Source organism: Coturnix japonica, chromosome 26, assembly GCF_001577835.2.
Source record: "Coturnix japonica isolate 7356 chromosome 26, Coturnix japonica 2.1, whole genome shotgun sequence".
NCBI lineage: Eukaryota > Metazoa > Chordata > Aves > Galliformes > Phasianidae > Coturnix > Coturnix japonica.
The window spans coordinates 3,946,272-3,966,880 of NC_029541.1; the positions used below are offsets into that span (position 1 = coordinate 3,946,272).

At 44.4% G+C, this 20,609-nt stretch overlaps 2 protein-coding genes across 2 annotated transcripts; one reads left to right on the forward strand and one right to left on the reverse strand.

The window, feature by feature from the left end:
• Window positions 1-15: 15 nt before the first annotated feature.
• Window positions 16-5,360, forward strand: TSHB (thyroid stimulating hormone subunit beta). Its single transcript, XM_032449338.1, is given in 4 exon segments — window positions 16-3,002; window positions 3,077-3,234; window positions 3,850-4,012; window positions 5,034-5,360. Coding segments are annotated over 2 exon segments (405 nt in total). The 5' UTR covers window positions 16-3,002; window positions 3,077-3,234; window position 3,850; the 3' UTR covers window positions 5,277-5,360.
• Window positions 5,361-6,183: 823 nt separating this feature from the next.
• On the reverse strand, window positions 6,184-19,360 carry TSPAN2 (tetraspanin 2). The gene is made up of 8 exons (XM_015885187.2): window positions 19,050-19,360; window positions 17,842-17,944; window positions 12,027-12,124; window positions 11,621-11,695; window positions 11,006-11,104; window positions 10,036-10,110; window positions 9,755-9,838; window positions 6,184-9,164 (listed from the first exon to the last, which is right to left on the reverse strand). Exons 1-8 carry the CDS (start codon window positions 19,116-19,118, stop codon window positions 9,099-9,101), a joined length of 669 nt encoding a protein of 222 aa, XP_015740673.1. The 5' UTR covers window positions 19,119-19,360; the 3' UTR covers window positions 6,184-9,098.
• Window positions 19,361-20,609: the final 1,249 nt, after the last annotated feature.

The window sequence follows — 20,609 nt, forward strand, 5'->3', positions numbered from 1 at the left end:
GCATCAAGTCTGCATATAAAGACTTGGATCAGCTACTGCCTGCCTCTCAGACTCACTATAACCATGAGGAGCTGACAACTGTATGTACTGTTGTTTTTCAGTTCTGTCCTGCATGTAGATATTGTTTATCTCAGAATAACAGGAACTGACATTATCTAGTGCTCCCCAGTGAAATATAACCAGTCTGTCATACAAGCCACAACAACTAATAGGACTATGAAGCGTTTTAAGACTATAAGAGGAAATTGTTGTCATATCACATGCAAAGAAAAGAGATGCCCTTTTAATCTGCACTTGACAGGAAATGCTGCAGCTAATCCTAGGAGAGAAGAAAGGAACGGTCATCTGTGAATCTACTCATTTAAAAGATAAGAGCTCCATTTCAAGCCAGCGCAGAGAGCCTGGCAATAGACAGATGAGCTTTGAAAATTCAACAGCCACAGCATGTTTAAATGCAAAACCTGATGGCAAAAGAAAACCCAAAGCAATGGCAGCATATTAAGGAGGCTTGCAATGGGATGGGGTTGGAAATAGTTCCTCTACCAGAATACTAACTGCTAGAAATCTGATAGGTTCTGTCTTATTTGTTTATTTGCAGTCAGCAGAGCTTCTGAGTTTCTGTTCATTGGAAGGATTGACATGTTTCAGCCCTGATGTTTACAGTACTGTAATGCCTGTCTGCAGTGGAATTAAGACTCACTCATTCTGCTCTGCACACTAACCCAACTCATGTGTTGTACTACTAACAGGACTAGGAATGATTTATGGTAACTTATCTTCACTGTTCTTATTTTACTTTAGGCATTGGTCAGTGATTGCGAATCCTGTTACGTTTTTACACACCATGCGCTGAGTTTCTGTGGCTCATTGCAAACATCCCGAGGTAACAAACCCAAGAACTTTATGCTTCCTTAACTCCACTTACAGAGATCACTTACAACACTTCGTACAGAAACCAGCACACTGTCTTTCACTTAATGAAAGTGTAAAACAAGTGATGTGACCGAATAGAACGGTTTAGTTAAGAGAAAGGTTAAAGATAAATAATTAAAAGCACAACTGGCTGTTCCAGAACACAGCTCCAAAGCCGATGGATGTAAAAGTGCATTAAACTTTGCATCTCTGAATAGTCTGCAGGTCAGCAGGGGGGCAACCAAAAAACAGATCCATAAGCATGAGGAATTGAACTATGAATTACAGCAACAGGTAGGAAAGAAGCTTTTTTGTGCTGTCCTGCTGTACCCAGAAAGCTTTTCTTTCTATCCATATCAGTATGATGCTAACATGAGTACAAGAGCAGAAGTCTCATGAGTCCAAAGGTGCACTCAGACTAATTTCTGGCACTTATGAACAAAGGAATGTCCATTCTTAATGCTTGGTCAGATATCTGTGACACAGGGCTGAGAGCTGCCGAGGCTCCTGAGCCCAATTATAACACAATACATGCAGAGGCTGGGTTAAAGAAAGTTAAAGAAAGTTACAGTGGATAAACACAGTGCAGATACTGTGGAGAACTGGCAGCATTTAGCACAGTGCCCAGCAGCTCTGACTTGTCATGGCAGCTCTGATGGAACAGATGGAACTAAGGGCCTCACATCTGTGTAGTTACCTTAACAACCAAATTTGTAATCACCTCCAAAAACAAAATCAGGTTTGTGTGGCATGACCTATTTCACGTAACACCATCTCGACTGGCATTAATTATGTTCTCATCCTTTAATTCTTCATTGCTCAAATCCTGTATCGACTTTCTGCTCTTTAACCTGATAGCCTGACATCCATCCCTGCTCAATCGCGTTGATGTTACCTGGGTCAGTGCCTTCAATCTCTTTCCCATCTACCATCCTCTTTCTACATGCAAAATAGTTAGGATATGTTGAAGGCACTTTAAACATGGGTATGTGGTTCTTTGTGTAAGGAGTGCACACAAAAAATAGCTCCATCTACCAAAATCCATGTGAAATCTTTTCCTATGATTGAAGTTCCATACAACCAAACCAACACAAATACATATGCATGATGTGTACCTCATTGCCTATCATTGTCTGTCTGTACTCACACAACCTGTACATTTACCTACATTTAAAACAGCTCAGAAAAGGATAAAGCTAAGTAATATATATAATTAGTAGCAAAATCTTCTATTCTGTTGTTAGGTCCAGCTGGATGGCTGCTCTGAGTATAGTCAGTGCTGTGCTTGTCCACAAGCTCCTTAATTCCTGAGAAGCTCTGGTAGAAATTAACCCAAAATTAAAGACTGCACTGAAACAGAAAATCTTTGGCTGATCCTAAATGAACAATAATTTAATTACGTTATACACAAAATAGAAAATTAGCCTAGGACACAAAGACACACGCAGCTGGTGAAGGAGAAAATACTATTCAGGGATTACATACGTGCTTATTAGGACTGACAGCATCACTCCTCCAACAGCCCAAAACAACCATGCTGTTCAACCTCCCCACATTCCTTGTGGCCATGTTATTTATGTGTACAGCAGTGCATCTCTCATTTGTTGCACCTGCCAGGTAATGAACATCCTGAATGAACCAAACTTCAATAAATTTTCCCCAAAACAGAAGGGTAGAATTACTCAGATGTGATTCTGGATGACTCCATTTCCATGCTAATCTGACTGTCGTGACGTTGCTGCCCTATGTAGCAAATTAATCAATACCAACCTTTTAAAAGCAGCGGTTAGTTTAAAAGCCCAAGAGAAAGACCGACTGTTAACATAATTAGATTTCCAGCTCCAGTTTCCAGGTTAGGATATTATGGACACATTTGTTCCTATCACATTTGCTTTGTGGTTTAGTATGAATTTTCAATAGATGGCTCTGCGATAAGAAAGCAGCAATTCAGATGCAATTATATAAAGTAAGATCAGCCTGGAATTAGGCTGGAGTGTATAAAGCACACGGAGTTTGTGCTAGATCACTGTCTCTCCCAGCTCCAGGCACAATCAGGCTCCTCTAATAGGGAAGAATTCAGCTGACAAGAGGTTGGTCTTTCCAGACTTGTACTACTGCAGCCACAGGGTAAACGAGACCGTGTAATGAATGGCTTTTGTTACAGGGAAACGACGGCTGGAAGAGACTAGAGGGTGATTCCAGATATTTGTAGACACTGTCATGTAGAATTTGTAGTTTGGAAGAGAGAGAGCACACCCTGACATTGTCCTGGAGCCAAGCAAAGCTTTGTTTGGGGACTCCTGAGCAGGCCTGGGAAACGAGGTCAGCGCAACAGAGGGATCGAGGGTGGATTCGTTGGTTTGAACCCTTTGCTGATGCTCTTTATTGTAATTTGCTTGCATCTATTATTTAATTCTTGGCACTGCTCCCATTTCATCGTGCCTTTAAGCCAGCTGGGAAGGAAGAATTAGAGGGCATGTCTGATATGCACAACTATTTCTTATCCTATCTCGAACATTTGATATGATGCCTTCTTTGGAGAAGTATTTTTAAACCAGCGAGATTATTTTAGCAACTTTGGTTCATCTGATGTATGTCACATTGTCAGATCCTTTACCAGGAAAGGACACGTAAAACTACTGCTATTTATCTGCATCTGTGCTTTACCAACCATTAGTGAAAAGTTCTATGTAATAAGGTTCAATGGGAAAAGGCTGAATGTGGTGTACGTTGTGTTTGAGTTATTTGTCCTCTTTGTGGTTAGAGCTACTTCAATTACATTTATGGCATTAGACAGAATTTGTGAAGCTGTGGCTGAAAAAGCTGAGATCACTTCTACTATGTGACTGCCAGAGCTGCTCCTGTCCATTAGAGGGGAAGGACATGAAGACACATCTAATTTTAATGAAGGTTTCTGTTTTCCCCCCTCCTGTCTAGCATGAGTCCCTTCCTCATGATGTCTCTCCTCTTTGGCCTGACTTTTGGTCAAACAGCATCAGTCTGTGCTCCGTCAGAGTACACAATCCACGTGGAGAAACGGGAGTGTGCCTATTGCCTGGCCATCAACACCACATCTGCGCCGGATTCTGCATGACGCCGGGTACAGGATCTTACTCTCTTTTAGGTGTTTTCCATAACAGCATCAAGACAAGAAGTTCCTATCCTTACTAGAGAGCCATGCAAAGTTTGCTCAGGCTAATTCTGTCTGTCATAGAAAAATCAAATTGCTGTCATGCTTTCTATTTAGCTCACTGGGAGAGCAGGGCTGAGAGCTGCAGAGGCTCCTGAGCTCTGACTTGTCATGGCAGCTCTGATGGAACAGATGGAACTAAGGGCCTCACATCTGTGTAGTTACCTTAACAACCAAATTTGTAATCACCTCCAAAAACAAAATCAGGTTTGTGTGGCATGACCTATTTCACGTAACACCATCTCGACTGGCATTAATTATGTTCTCATCCTTTAATTCTTCATTGCTCAAATCCTGTATCGACTTTCTGCTCTCTAACCTGATAGCCTGACATCCATCCCTGCTCAATCATGTTGATGTCCCCTTTTCTTCCCCCATCACTGTTATTTTTACTATGGAGATTGTAACAGCAGCATAACAACAAACTTTGCTGCTGTTACTGCAGAGCTTCTGCAGTCATTTTGTGGGGTCAGTATGGTACAAGTGATAAATGAACTACTTTTTGTCACCTCATTAATATAAATTACTTGCTAGTTCAGCCAACCTGTCAGGAGGTGAAGGCAATGAAGCTCTGCCCTGACAGCCAGCTGTGGAGAACACTGCACATGTGGGCATGGCAAACACTGAGCTTTGCTATTCACCACTGCATTTTAACTTTCACCCTGGTCAGCAGGTAGGGAATATGGGATACAAAATGCTGTGAGCTCTTTGAGCTGAGCAGGGGGTTATTTAGAGACACAAAGAGCATTACTGGAGCTGCAGAGAGCTCCTGTCGCATGAAGATTCAAAGAGACAGATCTAAACAGGAGTACAAGAGAATTTCAGAGCTAGGGGAAGTTTTGCTTTCTAAGCATTTAAGAGCATGTCAGAGGAGAACATTGGACATTTGTGTATGCTGCAGTGAAACAACACACTTCTCTTTTCTTTGTAGGACAGCAATGGCAAGAAGCTGCTACTCAAAAGTGCTCTGTCCCAAAACGTGTGCACGTATAAAGAGATGCTGTATCAAACAGCACTGATTCCGGGCTGTCCTCATCACACCATCCCTTACTACTCCTACCCTGTGGCCATAAGCTGCAAGTGTGGTAAATGTAACACTGATTACAGTGACTGCGTTCATGAGAAGGTTAGGACAAACTACTGCACTAAGCCACAGAAGCTCTGTAACATGTGAGCTCCCACCAGGACGTGGCAGAAATGTATCTCTCTGCTCACAACCGAGCACAAATAAAACCGTATTTCATAACAGGTTTGCAAACTGGTGTGCACAAGGTTTTATTCTGAGGAGGGATCCCTCGAGTTCCTTTAATGAGCAGGATATTGTGACACACAGAAACAGAACCACGGGACTGAAGATTCATATTTAGTGCTCAACTATCATTTACTTCAGGGAGGAAGAAGGAGCTGTGTGTGTATGGGCCTATGCTGATAATCTCCAGGCATTGCTAGAAGAGCTACTCCAAAACAAAATAGCTGGTATATCTCAGATCTAGGCTATGCATGCTCTCAATATTAAACATTTCAAATAGATGAATACAGCTGGCAGAAAAGAAGCAAAACCTTCCACGCTTCCATGAGGGAGGAACAAAATAACCATTCTGCAGATACAGCCAGGAGAACAAACCCACTGTACATACACACAGCATGGTAAGAACATTTCTTATCAACAAGGAATTATGGCTTCAGAATTGCAGCTCCAAGCAGCAGTGAGAGCTTCCAAGCCCCATTAAATACATTATTATAAGTTAAATAACTGCTGAAAGCTTTATTTTACTGCTGCTTCCCAGCCATTTGTTTTGGCTCGTACAGGGGGTTATCTCTCTTAGTCATTCAATGTGTATTTATGAAAAAGATTTTTTCCTCTTCTAATCCTCATCCATACCCAGCAGTTTCCATCGTGCCCATTGAGAATTAACCTGCTGATAACACTCAGAGCCACTTTCAACCCTTTCTCAAGGCAAGAACTCCTCCAGGTCAGGTACTGGGGTGACTGTGCTGTATCTTATGGAACCTTTCCATATAACCAAGCCACAAAGTGACAGCAAAGCATGGGAGCACACAGAGGGCACCAGGACGACCTCTGAGAGTCTTGTGTTGCTGGTTATTTTTATTAGAACATTGTTTCAAATTCAAGACAACAAAACCAACACATTTCCACTTTAGTACACATTAAACCAAAGGAAAGCGAACAGCTGCCTTCAGCAACAGTATCAGCATCTCTCCTCTTCATTCCCCACAGAGAGCTGTGATAGAGATAATGCTGCTACAGGCATTGCAAAGACAAATAATATCCCAGCTCTGCCCCAAATCAGAACTCAAGTTGTGGAAACAAACATCACATTGGAAGCAGTTTGTGTTGTGGAGAACCCAGCAGCAACCGGAGCACCAACAGCAGTGAGAATGGCGAGCTTTGCTTATGCAGGTGTCCTACAAACAGCACCTGATGCTGTTAATCAGCCTCTGAAGGCTTTGAGAGCATTTGGAGGCTTAAGAAAACCCAATTCCCTTCTCAATACGCATGAAATATGTCTTGCTATAAAACTATCACTTTTGGTATAGAAGTGAAATATGAATCCTCGCTATAGGGATATTAAAAGGCTGTTCTTCATCAGCTCCTGCTCAGTCTCTGCAAGACAGGCTGCAGTTAGTTTGCAATATGTGAAGCTCCCACTGGAGTCTGCTGCTCAGGAAAACCAGGCAAGGGAATGACAAATAATGATCTTCAAAGAGATAAGAAAGGAATCAGCTATTTACAAGTTTATAGTGGAGAACAAGGCGGTTGGCTGGATAGGAAGAAGTTGTGTGCTGTGCTTTCAGAGTTATCCCCAGAAGGCTTTGGCCTGTTACCACTTCCCTGACCAGATGGGCACTTCTGCTGGATTCTGAGGCAGTCAGAGCAGAAGTCGGTTAATGAAATCCTGACATGCAGCTTTGGAGCATGAACTGCACCTGAGGAAGCTCAGGTTTGATTTTGAAATGCATTCTCACTGAGGATACACAGTGCAGTAACTTGGCAGTGATTCCCTGCTGCCAGCAGAGAACAAAGGGCTTTCACCATTAAGAGCTGAAACAAGAGTGGAGCTCACTGGTCTGTGATGCAATTCCAAATGGGGACCTGAAGTTAAGCCTGGAAACTGCTCATCTGTCAGTGGCTGCTGAGCATGTGGCTGTTATCACAGTTTACGTTTAGTGCAATTTTTAATGCTATTTTATGCAAAACAGCTGCTGATAGGCTCTCAGCGATACTACACAAAGCATTCACAGCACACCAATAGCCATATTATAGACAAAGAAGCACTGGACTCACCCAGCTGGTGAAGGGGCTCTCTGGCAATGCAGCACTCCTCAGGAAGCAGCCAAGGTCCAAAAGAAACTCTCCCTTCAGTGGCTGCCCCTTATATGAGCCCAGGGTGGCTCTGCATTGGGTTCAGCCCTTCTGGGCACATGGGAGAGCACAGGTGCAAACAGTTTGCTCCTTAGGCCAACAGCACCCCTTCACCAGGTGCTCCATCACCAGTTCAAGCCCCAACCTAAGGCTTCTCCTACATGCACAGCTGCATCCATGTCACTGGATAGTCACAGCTTGTGGGTGAACAATTTGGAGAGTGACATCCATGTAAAAGACAGCAAGAAGTGTCAGTTAAGTGGGAAACATGAAACAGCAGCACCATTTCCAGTATTGAAGTTACAGAAAACTGAGAGAAGTTGGAGTTTCTGTTGGAAATGAAAGAAAAACAGCAGGAGGGATGAATGTTACACACCAACACGTGTAACATTATCCCATCTTTCTGTCTTTCCTGCCTTACTCCTGCAGGAAGGGGTGGGAGGTTGAGGTAGGAGCCCCCAGGAAGCTGTGATAGTCACAGAAGCAAAACCAGAGGATATTAAAGTGCTGTGTGTTTTTCCCTGACCATTTTCCCCTCCTCCGTTGGGTTCTACACACCATTGAGGCTCTACAGGGCATCTGACAAAGCTGCTGCTTTCCTTAACACAGGTTCTACTCCTGCACCAGCATTACAGATCACAGTCTTACAGCATAAAGGGACTTCTGAATAGAGATTTTAGTTGCCTCTTTCACACGCAGAGGTTTTGGTGGTTTGGTTTTGGTTTTTGTCTCACCACACTGTGTTACAATCGCTCCTGCCAGCTTCCTACCTCCTCCCCTCTTTGTTTAGCCCAGATCTCCTCGGGCTGTTTCCTCCCACAGAGCTTTCTGCTCTTGCATGAAAACGCAACTGGACCTGAATAAAAACAGAACTCCGGTCTGTGCATGCCAGTGAAGTCACAGAATGGATGCAGTTGGAAGGGAGCTCTGCATCCCCTGCTCCAAGCACTAGGGTCAGGAAGGGCAGTGAGCCCAGGACCACGTCCAGGGGCTTTGGAAGATAAAGTCATTTAAAACAATATACATTTCCTTTTTAGGGTTTGGATGGAATAGTCACAAAATGGATTCTGGGTCTTTTTAAAATGGCATTTGTTCCTCTGCCAGCTGTTGGCAAATGGAGGCTTGGAATGAAAGTGTTTCAAGAAACCTATGGGTGTGTGTACCCTCCTGCATAGTGAGACTGGAAAAAGATGCATGCAAATGTGGACACACAGCACATCCCATCTGCTCATACTTACCTACGTAAGGTACTACATACACAGATACCTGCTAACGTGCATACATATCTGTAATGAGAGGAATGCATGTACTTACACAGTGCCTAGAGATATGGAAGCTCTTAATTGCACACACACACAAACATTAAAAATCAAATTAGTCTTAGATGCCACCTCGGCTCTTTTCATTAAAAAGGACATTTAAAAACCCTTTTTTTTGTCCATTCCGGTTTTACTGTCGCTGATACAATTCACCTCCACACCGAATGGGATATTTTCCTCTCAGTATGTTAAAACACTAATTAAAATACATTACAGTTATTAAGCTGGGTAGAAGAGCGCTTCTTGTAAAGCTTCTTGTAAAGCTTCTGGACACAGTTGTGCAGTGACAGTTTCAGATCATTTCTCTCGTGTTACGGATAGCACAGCACAGAACCATGCTGAATATCATGCCAAAGATCTGGAAGAGAAGGAACGCAGTTCAGGGATCCACTCACAAAACAATTGTAAAATAGACTGCATTGAACAGCCTGCAATCTGAATGCTTTTATTGCAGGGCAGCAAGTGACTGCTTCCATTACAAACCTCAAGATGTGGGACAATTAACAGAAGAGAGTTTTCACTGACACTCAGAGCAAAGATTTTGTGCCCACACTGGTTTCACTGTTCCTTATTCTAAATGGGAAGGCCAGCATAACAGCCCCCAAATGTTCACGTTATTAACAGAAATGGCACTGATGTCATTCACTGTGACTTGGTATCATGTCCTTCTTGTTGAACTAATAATGCTATAGATAGCATCTTCCTGAAAAGGTGCTTTCTGTTTTCTATTCCATCCATGACATTCAAATAATAGATCCTCTAAGGACCAACACATCCATGGCTGCAGCTGTTTTGCAATGAAATGCCACTGTGGCTTTTTGGTTCTCTGTGGTCCATGTGTACAGTACTTTCCTACTATCAAACAAAATGAGATGAGCACGAGATTCTTTGAATGGGGTAACTGGGCCCAAATACCAATAAGAAAAGTGAGGACGTGGATTTACTCACTGTGGTGCCAGCAATTGCAATCCCAACAATCCCAACTAGATGCAGATTGGCATCGATGACGTTATGGATTTCAACCAGGCAGTTCTATTAAAAACAAAATCAAAAGACTTTCATTGCTAGGAAAACACCCTGACCAACTCTGCCAACTTCCCACTGAACAGCAGATGAACACAAGAGCATCCAGAGCATCCACTCAGGAGTCTCTGTGCATTAATAAGACAGACTGCAGGCAACATTCAGCTTTTAAAGAAGTTATCAGAACGACCAGAACAGACACTTGCCTTGGGCACCTGCATTTTCTCTGGACAAGGTAATGCCGTGTGTTGTTCCAAATTATCTTTACCACAGCACTGGAGCTAAACGAAAGAGGGGGAGAGTCAAAGGGAGGAAGAAATCATAGACTGTGAGTCAACTGATACAAACAAATAGCTGGGGAAAAAGAAGAAAAGATACTGATGAAGTCATGAATGTACTCATGTACCAGTCGCTACCTCTGGTAACAGCTCCAACTGCATTGGCCAAAGTTCCTCAAAACCAATTTCACACCAAACAGCCAGATCTGTATGAACAAAATCTCCCCTAAGTATCTTATTAACGAAACAAACAAGTGAATTTGGGTAAAGCAGGTCTCTGGATTGCAAGGAAATGGGTATTTTTCAATGCAGAAAGTTCTAATGTCACATACAAGATCATGAACAATGCACAACAACAGAGAATGTCAGAATTCTGACAGGCCATAATGCTCAGTTTGCAGACCCCAATAGGTCACTGCTTTTCCTGTTTGCTTTTCTCCCTCTAGATGCTTGAAATTCCTCTTCAGCTTAGAAATAACAGCCACGAAAGAAGGACTAAAAGGTCTGAGGTTGTGAAATGTTTATTCTAAAGAACGTGAGAATGCTGTAAGGGCTGGATCTCTATGGGAGGCACTGTAGATCTAAGATGACAGACACAAGTGCCATTCCCAAGTCACAGGTCCTGATTCTGATTCAGACACTGACTCTTTGGGTGGCCTGAATGGAGTCATGCCTTATGTTCTTTCTTTGGCTCAGTCTCAGGTCAGTCACTTAACTTGCTATTGGGAACACTGTAGTTCTCCAGACACAGCCATCAGAGCCTTGAGCCTCCAACTGCATTTTAAGCAGCACTCAGTTCTATCCTTCCCTACCTCCATGGGAGAGATTCTGAATTCTAAGTGCTAACGTGACAGTAGAGTAGTAATATGGGGTATTTAAGCTCAGGATGATTACTCACAGCCAAGTGGTAGTGATAGATGGTTCTGTTGACCTTCCCCGGGTTTTTCATGTACTCATCATAAATGTCTTCATAGATTCTCTGGGCTTCCTGTATTGCCTGCAGAAATCAGACTTGCCAAGTGAGAGGCAAATAAGTCTTACTCTCAATCCAGTGCAGATTTCCAGCTTGAGTCATCAACCACCAGAGCAGAAAATAATTCCTGGTAAACTGAAGTAGACATGATAGGAAAGGTAGGAGGTTTTGTGGCCTGATGGCACCCAGAGGTACACTGCATGGCTCAGAACCTGCTGTATTCTGTGCTTTGGCTACATGGTTCTTAGCTGGATAAACTCACTGTCTGAATTAATTTTCCCTTCCCCCAAGGAACACACTCTTATCATTGAGTTCTACTTGATGTTCCTTCAGCAGATAGTCTTTATTGAGGAGGAGTGGCAAAATCAGCATCCCATTCGGAAGTTGGACTTGTGATAACACAAGCTCTAATTTACTCCAGATAAGGACATTAAAGAGTTTTGCTAGGAAGAAGCCTTCTGGAAAGCTCTCCTGCAGGTCAGTCAGCCACAGGAATCCAGAACTGCCCCATTATTACCTTAGAAGCAGATTGCTACTCACCACTTTCTTGCCTATAAATGCAAACACTCCAGCAGTGATCTCAGCTGCAAATATCACCAACAAGCAAGCAAAGAACTGCAGAGGGAGAAGAGAACCTTATGTTAATTTACTCTGCACAGTGTGCTTTATATGTACTGCCACTCAATCTGCTAAGAAAACAAAGGTGGAAATGGCAAAGAGTGGCTCAGATGGTAGTTTCAGGAATGGCAAGGTAATTCCAGGCAATGTGTTACAGGAAGCAATGCATGGAAGCTATGCGTTAACACAGAGACCAGAGATGATGGATTAGCCAGTAAAAGGACAGAGGACATTTCAGATCTTGGACAGTAGAGATCACTAACAACAGAAGACTTATGCCTTGGAATCACATCACAGCCCTTCCAGGCCCCTGAAACCTTTCACTTACTGCTCCAAGTAAGAACTGAGACTCCCGCGCTGCTCCACAGCACCCAAAGAATCCAACTGTGGTCATGAGAGCCCCGGCTCCCACCAGTACATACAGACCTGGGGAAAATCGAGAGCAGAATTTAAGGTTTGATGCCTGTTTTGCCACAACGATCGATTTTTAAGTAACAGCCTCTGGCTTTCACAAAGAATATCCCACCATCTATACAGCTGCTGAAAATATTTCTACCCAACAGTTTATTCATTGATTGATACAGGCTTTATCTGGGACAAAAAGAGCAAAGAATTCTCTTTCCTCGCTAGCAAACATGAACAGCCTTCATGTGTGGTGTCAGTTTCTATCAGACCACCACAACCATGTTTGAGTTTTATCTCTGGATGCCATGCCAGCCAAAGTACCAAAGGCTCTGTGCAGCACCTGGCAATTCGAGTCTTGGACTTGTGTAGGCAACACGGAGGACACAGAGCTGCCATGTCAGTCCAGTGCTTGAAAAAACAGCTTCATTTCCTCCCCCAGGCTGTGATGAGAGGACCCAGGAGCTGCACACTGAGCACACTAGATGGCACAGTGAGCCCTCCTCCCAGCTCTGATTGCTCGGACTTTTCCTGACAGCATTTAGTATTCTCAGTGACAAATGGGAACATACTGAGATCTGACATCATGTTCAGAGCTGCGGGCATTTACTACAGTCAGGCCTCGTGTGACCCAGGCTGTATAAAGCCCAGCAAATGAGTTTGTGTGGATTGTGAGCAAAATGAAATAAAGAAACAAAAGGAGAGACTTTTGATTAGGAAGACAGGAGAGAAACCTTCCCACTTCTTTTTGTTGCTTCCAGCTGGCAAAGATGGAGCTCTCTGAGATTCAGGGGTAAGACCACTCTCCAAACTCTGCACTTGCTTTTGCCTGAGGAACAGGCTCAGCATTTCACACGCATGACTCACAACTGAACTGCTAACTCAGTCAGAACTTCCATTTTAAGGCATGCTACAGGAAGAACGTCTCACACCACACACTCAACAAAGCTGAGTTTGCTGTTTGCCCTTGGCCCCACAGTTTTGCCAGCCAGGAGTTCAAATCCACCTCCTCTGACCTGGAAGATGCACACACTGATAGGCAGACATACGCTCAGACAGCTCTGAGGTCCAAATCCACATCCAGAGCCTATCAAAAAGAGCCAGAGCAGACAATCATACACCATCTCTCCAGCCTTATTTCACATGGGTTTCTTGTTTACCTGGCTGCTATGGTCACTTTCCATTTTAAACAGTTCAACTCTTTCTTTTTTGGGCTGAGTAACTAACAGCAAACAAAACGCCAACTGTTCATACTCTGCTGAGAAAACAAGCAGCTCTGTTCTTGGCATAAGTGATCCAGAGGCAGTGATGACAGGAGTCCCAGAACAGGTTTTCCTGACGTCGTGAATTACAGCCCTGGAGATATCCCACTGGATGGACCGAGGCTTTCAAGCCCTCAGTAAAACACCAAGAAACCCATAGTGCAAATGCAGTATTGGAAAAGATGGGAAACACGTGTAGAGGTTGGAAATAACAAGCCAGACAAGCAGTACACCAAGTGGCAGAGTTACCTGCCTTGTTACCAGAGATCATCATTTTTATGCTGACTGATGTGTAGTAAATATATATTTTGGATACATTCACTAAATACGTGGAGAAGGGAGACAGAGTCCTCTGAAGGAAGATGAATTTCTGGAGAGTTGGAGCATACCCTTTATTTGAGCACAGTGTACAGACATAATTCTCCATTCTGCATGAATGTGACAGATATTATGTAGTTAACCTTCCTGGAACCTCGAATGAATTACAGATCCGAGCTGACTTGATGCCTCTCAGCATCATACAGAGTGTAGATGACAAACAGAATCACCTCTACACATACAGTCCTCAGCAGCTATTCAGTCATACAAGACATCACTGATTATCATATATTTTAAGCTGGTTTCCAGTGCAGCAGCTTTCATTTTCCACTATCAGCTTTTGCCAAACCACTCTTCAACTGCAGAAGAAACTTGCACAGCAGATGACAGAAAGACAGATTAGTTCACTGCTTACATTCTATGTCCATACTAAAAGCCTCTGTTGGATCCAACACAAGTGGTAGCCAGACCACTCAATGCTCCACTTGTGGTGTTGTATCTCTCCACAGAGACTACTTTGTCAACAGCTCTCGTTTTAAGATGGACAGAATTTGTGAGGCTATGGATATTGGAGAGAAAATACTGCTAACTAAGGGTACAGTGCTTGGCTAGAAAATACACACATAGAATATAACAGAATGAGGCACAGGAACTGCAGTTTACACAGATTTAACTGCTAGCCAACTCTTGTTTGCATGGGCACCCATTCCAATGGAGAAAAAATACTAATATCCTTCAACTCCAGACATGACCTCACATCCTAAGGCATGCACCATCTAACCGTGCTGTTCAAAGCCAGAATGATCACTCATGTTCTCTCAGACCCCACGAAAAAGCCACAGCCACCATGAAACTTCTACCCACAGCTGGCCTGGCTCTGATTGCAGCACAGAGCATGGAACAGGAGCAAAGACCATAACATAGCAGAAATGTTGTGAGCTCTGTCTGTGCAACAATTCAGTGCTGCCAGTTCTGAGAGCCATCCAAGTTGATCCATTCACATTCATCAGTTGTTCCCCTTCTTGTTGAGGCTTCATTTCCAGTGCTACTGGCAGTGAGGTGACCCTCTGCACTTCATTTATTAGGGATACACTAAATTTGGCCTCCGTGCTGCCCATGGAGCCAAAACAGACTTTCATGCAAAGAGTAAATGTCTTGAACTGACACTTTAAAAGCCCCTTTGTTAGTTCTCTATTCTTAAATGCTCAACTTGTGCCCAGCTGGCATTCAGTCTTCACATCTGTGCTTAAATGTATATATACATACATGCGTATTTAATTTAAAGAACACCACTATTACAATGAAGAGGAGCAAAAGATCTCTTCCCCATTTGGTGCCACAGACAGCTCAGATGTTACTACCCACCTGATGACCTTAAAACACTGTCATGCCTCATCACTGTAATGGGATCTCCAAAAGCTGGGAGGAGAAGATGCCCAATTTTAGAAGGCTGCTCCTTATATATAGTTGAAAACTTATCTTCTGCTCTGTGAGATGCACCCAGTAAAGCAGATGGAGACTGCATGGCTCGAGGAGTTCCAGTTCTACCCCCTGACATTGTAGGCTAAAAGACTGCAGGCTGCAGTGGGGATCACTGAACACAAAACCACGAGCAATGGGAAACTAACACTGCATATGTGCTTGACCTCAACACTGCTGCCTGCGAGCTGCTTTCAAACCAACACAAACATTTAACTGGCTGGAAAAGTTGAACAGGCCCGAATGCCAAGTCCTGGCCTGAACTATTCCAGGGGTTGAATTGCTGGTAAAGAACGGGGCTATTTAGGGACACTCATTCCATCCTAATGGAAAATGCAAGGATATAATTACCAATTATTTTAAACTAAAACAAAATTTCCGATCCAGGAAAAAAAAAATCACCAGGAAACAGAGAGAGGCTGGGTAGATTCAGCTGGCAGCTCAAAACAGGTTAAAAAAGGAACAAACAATAAAATCCAACTGAAGATGCTGCACTTTGAAAGCAAGAAAAGGAGACGTTGCCCACAAGATGGTGATTCCAGACGGTGTTTTAGCCTACAAACATCTAAGTGTGACTGCAGTGTTGTTCCAAGCACTGACATGGAGCTGAGCTGCTCACAGGGTTGTTATCACAGGAGCAATCCATGCAGAGGAGCTAAGTAAATTGTTGTTAAATGTACAGCTGTATGTTTGTACCTCCAGGTCTCGCTGCTTTCTTCTTCAGCCCTCTGGGCAGCTGCTTCTTGTGGATTGCACAGTATTCCATATTAAGAATTGCTATGCAAACTCTTGGCTGTCGCCCAGACTGCACGTTACTGAGCAAACACACACAGCCAAACAAACAGCACTCCTAGAAACACCACGAGATGTGTCGAATGCACAAACATTAGAGGGACTCGGAGCTGAAATCTCCTACAGAGCTAAAGCACTCAAGCATACCCATCCAGCACAGCCATGCTCACTGCCTAAAACACTGGGACTGAACTCATCACCACTCTTCTACCATTGCCTCAGTCCCAGACTGTTAACATGCTCAGATTTCTGACTGGCTGACCTCTCAGATGCTCAGAAGTCACAACAGCATTTAACATGATTTGTTATGAGAGTGGGGAGCAGAGTAATATTTGTTTTCTCTTTATCAGACTTGCTCCAGTCTGCCCGTTACAAAGAAGGGTCAAAACCTTGCCTCAGAGTTCAGCCAAAATCGCAGGTTAAAAGGAATTCTCAACATATTTACGTCCTGTTCCTTATCACTTCCTCTGTTAGCAGTTACATATTACAGCACGCAGCTCTATAAATATATGTGACAATCAGACCAATAGTTGAATGTCACTGAGTATGACTAAACTTTTACAAGAACGTTCCCCAGGACTTCCTAAACTGAACAATTCTCAATAGCTTTTGTAGTTCTGACTCAGGACTGAAGCAGATTAAATCTGTCAGAGATCTCCACCAAAGAAAATCTCGTTTACACAGCACTACCCTGCAAAGCTGGGGCTTGTTTTCTCTACAGGATTTACTTGCTGGCTTCTAATGAACCAACAGGAATTGAATTTGAAGGACGGAACCTCCCCTCTGTCTTGTTCAAACTCCAGGATCAAATACAAGTGGGTAAGACAGGGGAGAGTTTCAGCATAGGAAATTCATCAGGTATAAACTGGATCTGGAAATAAAGGTAATGGTCCAATGTGATGCTGACAGCAGCTCAGATATAAGAGAAAAAGCGAATGATACTTGGTGGCTCTCTGTGTCAGTGGAGATGCTGCAGAGCACTTTGCAGCATCTCTCAGATCCCAGCCATTTCCATCTGAATGGTTTTATTCAGCCTTCTAAACTCCAGCGAAAGCTTTGCTGGATGTAACACTCGACCCATTTATTCCCTCAGTACTGTACAGCCAGCTCTGTGCTCCTGGCCTTGTTCCATGCATATATCAAAAAAGCTTTGGCTTAAGACTGTGGTGTATCAGGGTGGTGGGCTTTGTTAAGAGAATGGCTGTACTTAAAACAACTGCACAGTCCAGTTAATATCCCTACGACTGTTGGGACACCCTGGGTCAAGTCAGCTCCTGATGTGGTCAACACCAGTTGTGTGGGCATGGGGAACTTCTTGCTTCCTGCCTTGCTTGCATGAACAGCTCTTGAGATGACCAAGCACTGCACAGTTTTCAGCTGTAGAAGGATTTGCTGTGATACTTAAAATCACACTGAAGGCCTCTGCTTACAGACATGGAGGACTGGTGAGCAGAAGTCCTTCCTTCTCCTCTGCTGGCACCAGAGGCATTCAGAAATGATAATATTGTTTTTCTGGTTAGAAGTTGCATGGAAAACTATGGAAGGATGTATTATACAGGTGAGCTCTGTGTTGCAGGAGTCTCTGACCCATCTCAACTTCCATTGCAGCAATATAAGCACAATTCATTTAGGATATGTGGGGAGCGGATCAAGTCTGAGAGAAGAGTTCAGTTAGCCTTAAGGAAATGGATAACAAGCAGAGAAAGGCTTTTCAGTGAGGCCTAAGGAAACTGATAACAAGCAGAGAGAGGGTGAAGGCCACCAACCACAAGACACAGCACCACAACATCCAGCTTTGTGCAGTCTGGCCTTTGTATAATTCAATGATTGAGCTACTTCCCACACCCTAGAATGAAGCCAAGGCTAAAGGCTGCTGTCATCACAACTTACCTATGAAGAAATACTCTGGAGACCTTTTGTCTGAAGCAAACTCTGCCATAGCTCCACCAAACCGCAGCCACAGGCCAAAAGCAATGACAGCCAACCCTGCCAGCTGGAAAACACACAATTAATCAATATGTTAATAACAATCAGCTGGAGGGCATCAAAAAGGGCTCCGAGGCATTTTATACTTTCTTGAAATCCCAGAGCTCAAAATGACACTGTTGGAAAATCCAAGGAGCTCTTGCTGGTACTTGATAACAGTGAACTCCCATCAAAGTGCAATGCACTCTTACCCATCCAGGCTATGAGTGCTTACAACAGTCTGCAAGTGTTTGAAAGGAACGTCCCAGCCCAGCTGAGGAGCTGATTTCTTCCATCTCAGTGAAAAGACAGATAACAAAACACAAGGAATTGTCACTCTTGTGACAAAGCTTTGTCCTTCTCTCACTAACTTGCAGCTGCAGCTGAGCAACATAATTCTGTTCCCAGAGCACAGCAGCACTGTGTACCCAGGGCTCGCAGAGCTGTCACCAAGAAGCAAAAGCATCTGGTATAATGTGTTTAAAGGAGACAAAATCTCCAGGCTGGCTGCTCCAGAGAGGCTGAACGGGATTATTATGTGACTTCCCCCCCTCAGAAAGCAAGAAAAAGATGTTTTAAAAGGCTACATTTCTGAATGTGAAACTGGCCAAAATACAGCGTGGGGGAAAAAGATAACTTGAGATTAACTGTGCTATGAAACTGTGAGCACAGTGAAAACGACAGGAGAAAGGGAACAGCATTCTCGGATCTATTCAGGGCTTTGCAACAAGTGCTACTAGTCACCATTTGAAATGATGCTGTGGGTAAGTACTGCAACCAGCTGCACGGGATGCTGGGAGAATCCCACACAGTTTGCAAAGTTTGTTGTGGAGATGGTCGTTATCGTTGATAACAAGATGTTATCTCTTCTCAGCAACGCTCTCCTCCATCGAGTTTGCCCAGGAACAGACGCGTCTTTATGAAGCAGCAGAGCAGAGGCTGAGCTTTCGCAGTGTAAACTCAGCCCATCGTTCATGGGGTCTCGCGGATCTCCTCCGAGCTCGCCCTCGATGCAGCAGGGTAATGGGACAACCGCCGTCCAGCCGCGCCCCCCGCAGCCCCCCGCCCAGCCCTCGCCCCGCAGGTGCCGCTCATTCCTCCCTTCCCACTCCTCCCCCATGCCCGGCGCTCACCCAGAAGCTCAGATTGAAGATGAACAGCAGGATCTTGATGCATCGCATCCGCTCGTACGCCGTCCCCATAGCGGACGCAGCTCCGACGGCTCCGCTCCCCAGGCGGCCCGGCCCGACTCGGCAGCGCCTCGACGGGGCGGGCGGTGGGGCGGGGCGGCAGGTGCAGCGGCTGCGTTCCCCTCTCCCCGCCCCCGCGTGGCCGTGGGATGAAGCCCGAGGATGGTGATGTCAATTAACGCGGTTCGCCCTTATCAACATCAGCCCCTTCGAGCTCGTTTTCCACCCTCTCTTATTCCCACCGTCTCGTATTCCCACTTGGCTCCTCGAGATTCAACCAGAAATGCCCACCGTTCCCCAACCCGCAGCTCCTCCTCCTCTTACTTTTTAGGAAGTCACTGCAGCCCTTTGATGTAAGGCACGGTCTCTTGAGAAGCGCGGTTTCTATGTTGGGCATTTCCTCGCTGTGCTCAACGAATAAAGCGGCCGTTTCCTGTTTTGTGCTGTGTTGAAGCAATGGCAGAGTTGTACCCTTCCACTTTTGTGTTCCAGAGTCAGTTTGTCTCATGGGATGGTGCAAAAAAGCATCAGAATGATGCTTGGGTTTTGTTGTTGCAAATGCAATGGCACCAACCTGGGATCCAGTAATCCCAAAGGGCACTGCACCCATTAGCAATGAAATATCTTCTCTTGTTTTAAGGGATCTTTCAAGCTGCTTTATGACACAAAACAGAACTCTGCAGGTTTCCCTGTCATTTGAAGTGATGCTGAGGTGTTAAATGGCACTGGCCTTCCCTTCCCTTCCCTTCCCCTTCCCTCTCCCCTTCCCCTTCCCTGTTTCTTTCAAGAAACTGGAGCTCATAGTGAGTTCAGATTCAAGAGAGCCAAGAGAGAATCCAACTGAATCCATAAGAGGATCCGTGGGGTCAGGATCCCTTTATTTTGGAGGACGGAGCTGATTTGTGCTGTTTCCTGACTAGGTTTAGTGTGTGCTACCTTAATTACTGCTGTAAAACATGAGGCACTAGACCTGTTTAATCAAGATTGCACATTCACTCTAAAGAAAGTACAAGTGAAGATTAGAGACATTACTCATAGATTTAATGGCACTGAGTGTGTGGTGTATATATCATGCCCTTTTCTCCCAAGCTTCCGTGTTGATCAGTTCTCCATCATGCGGGCACATAGTTGGCTCCTACTTGAACTCCAGCATCACTGCTTTACCAGCTCAGCCACAGACCCCACAGCCCTCAGGATGGGACCCCAGGGTATGGCGTGGTAACCGAGCCACAGTCACAACACGGAGCTGAAACCAACCACCTCTTTGCAGCCTCCCCTTCACAAATCGCTATCCAGGCTCACAGGGCTGTGCCTCTTCTTATCCCAACGCGTTTCGCCTTTTGCAATGCGGCAGCACCCTCTTCTGTCAATTCCGATGTGGTCGAAGCAGCCGGTGCTCGCAGTGGCAGGGAGCAGCACAGGCTGTGTGTGTCACAGAGCACTCAGCAAACGGGGAAAGGAAAACAAAGGAAAGGAGAAATTAAACAAAAAAACACAGCAGAA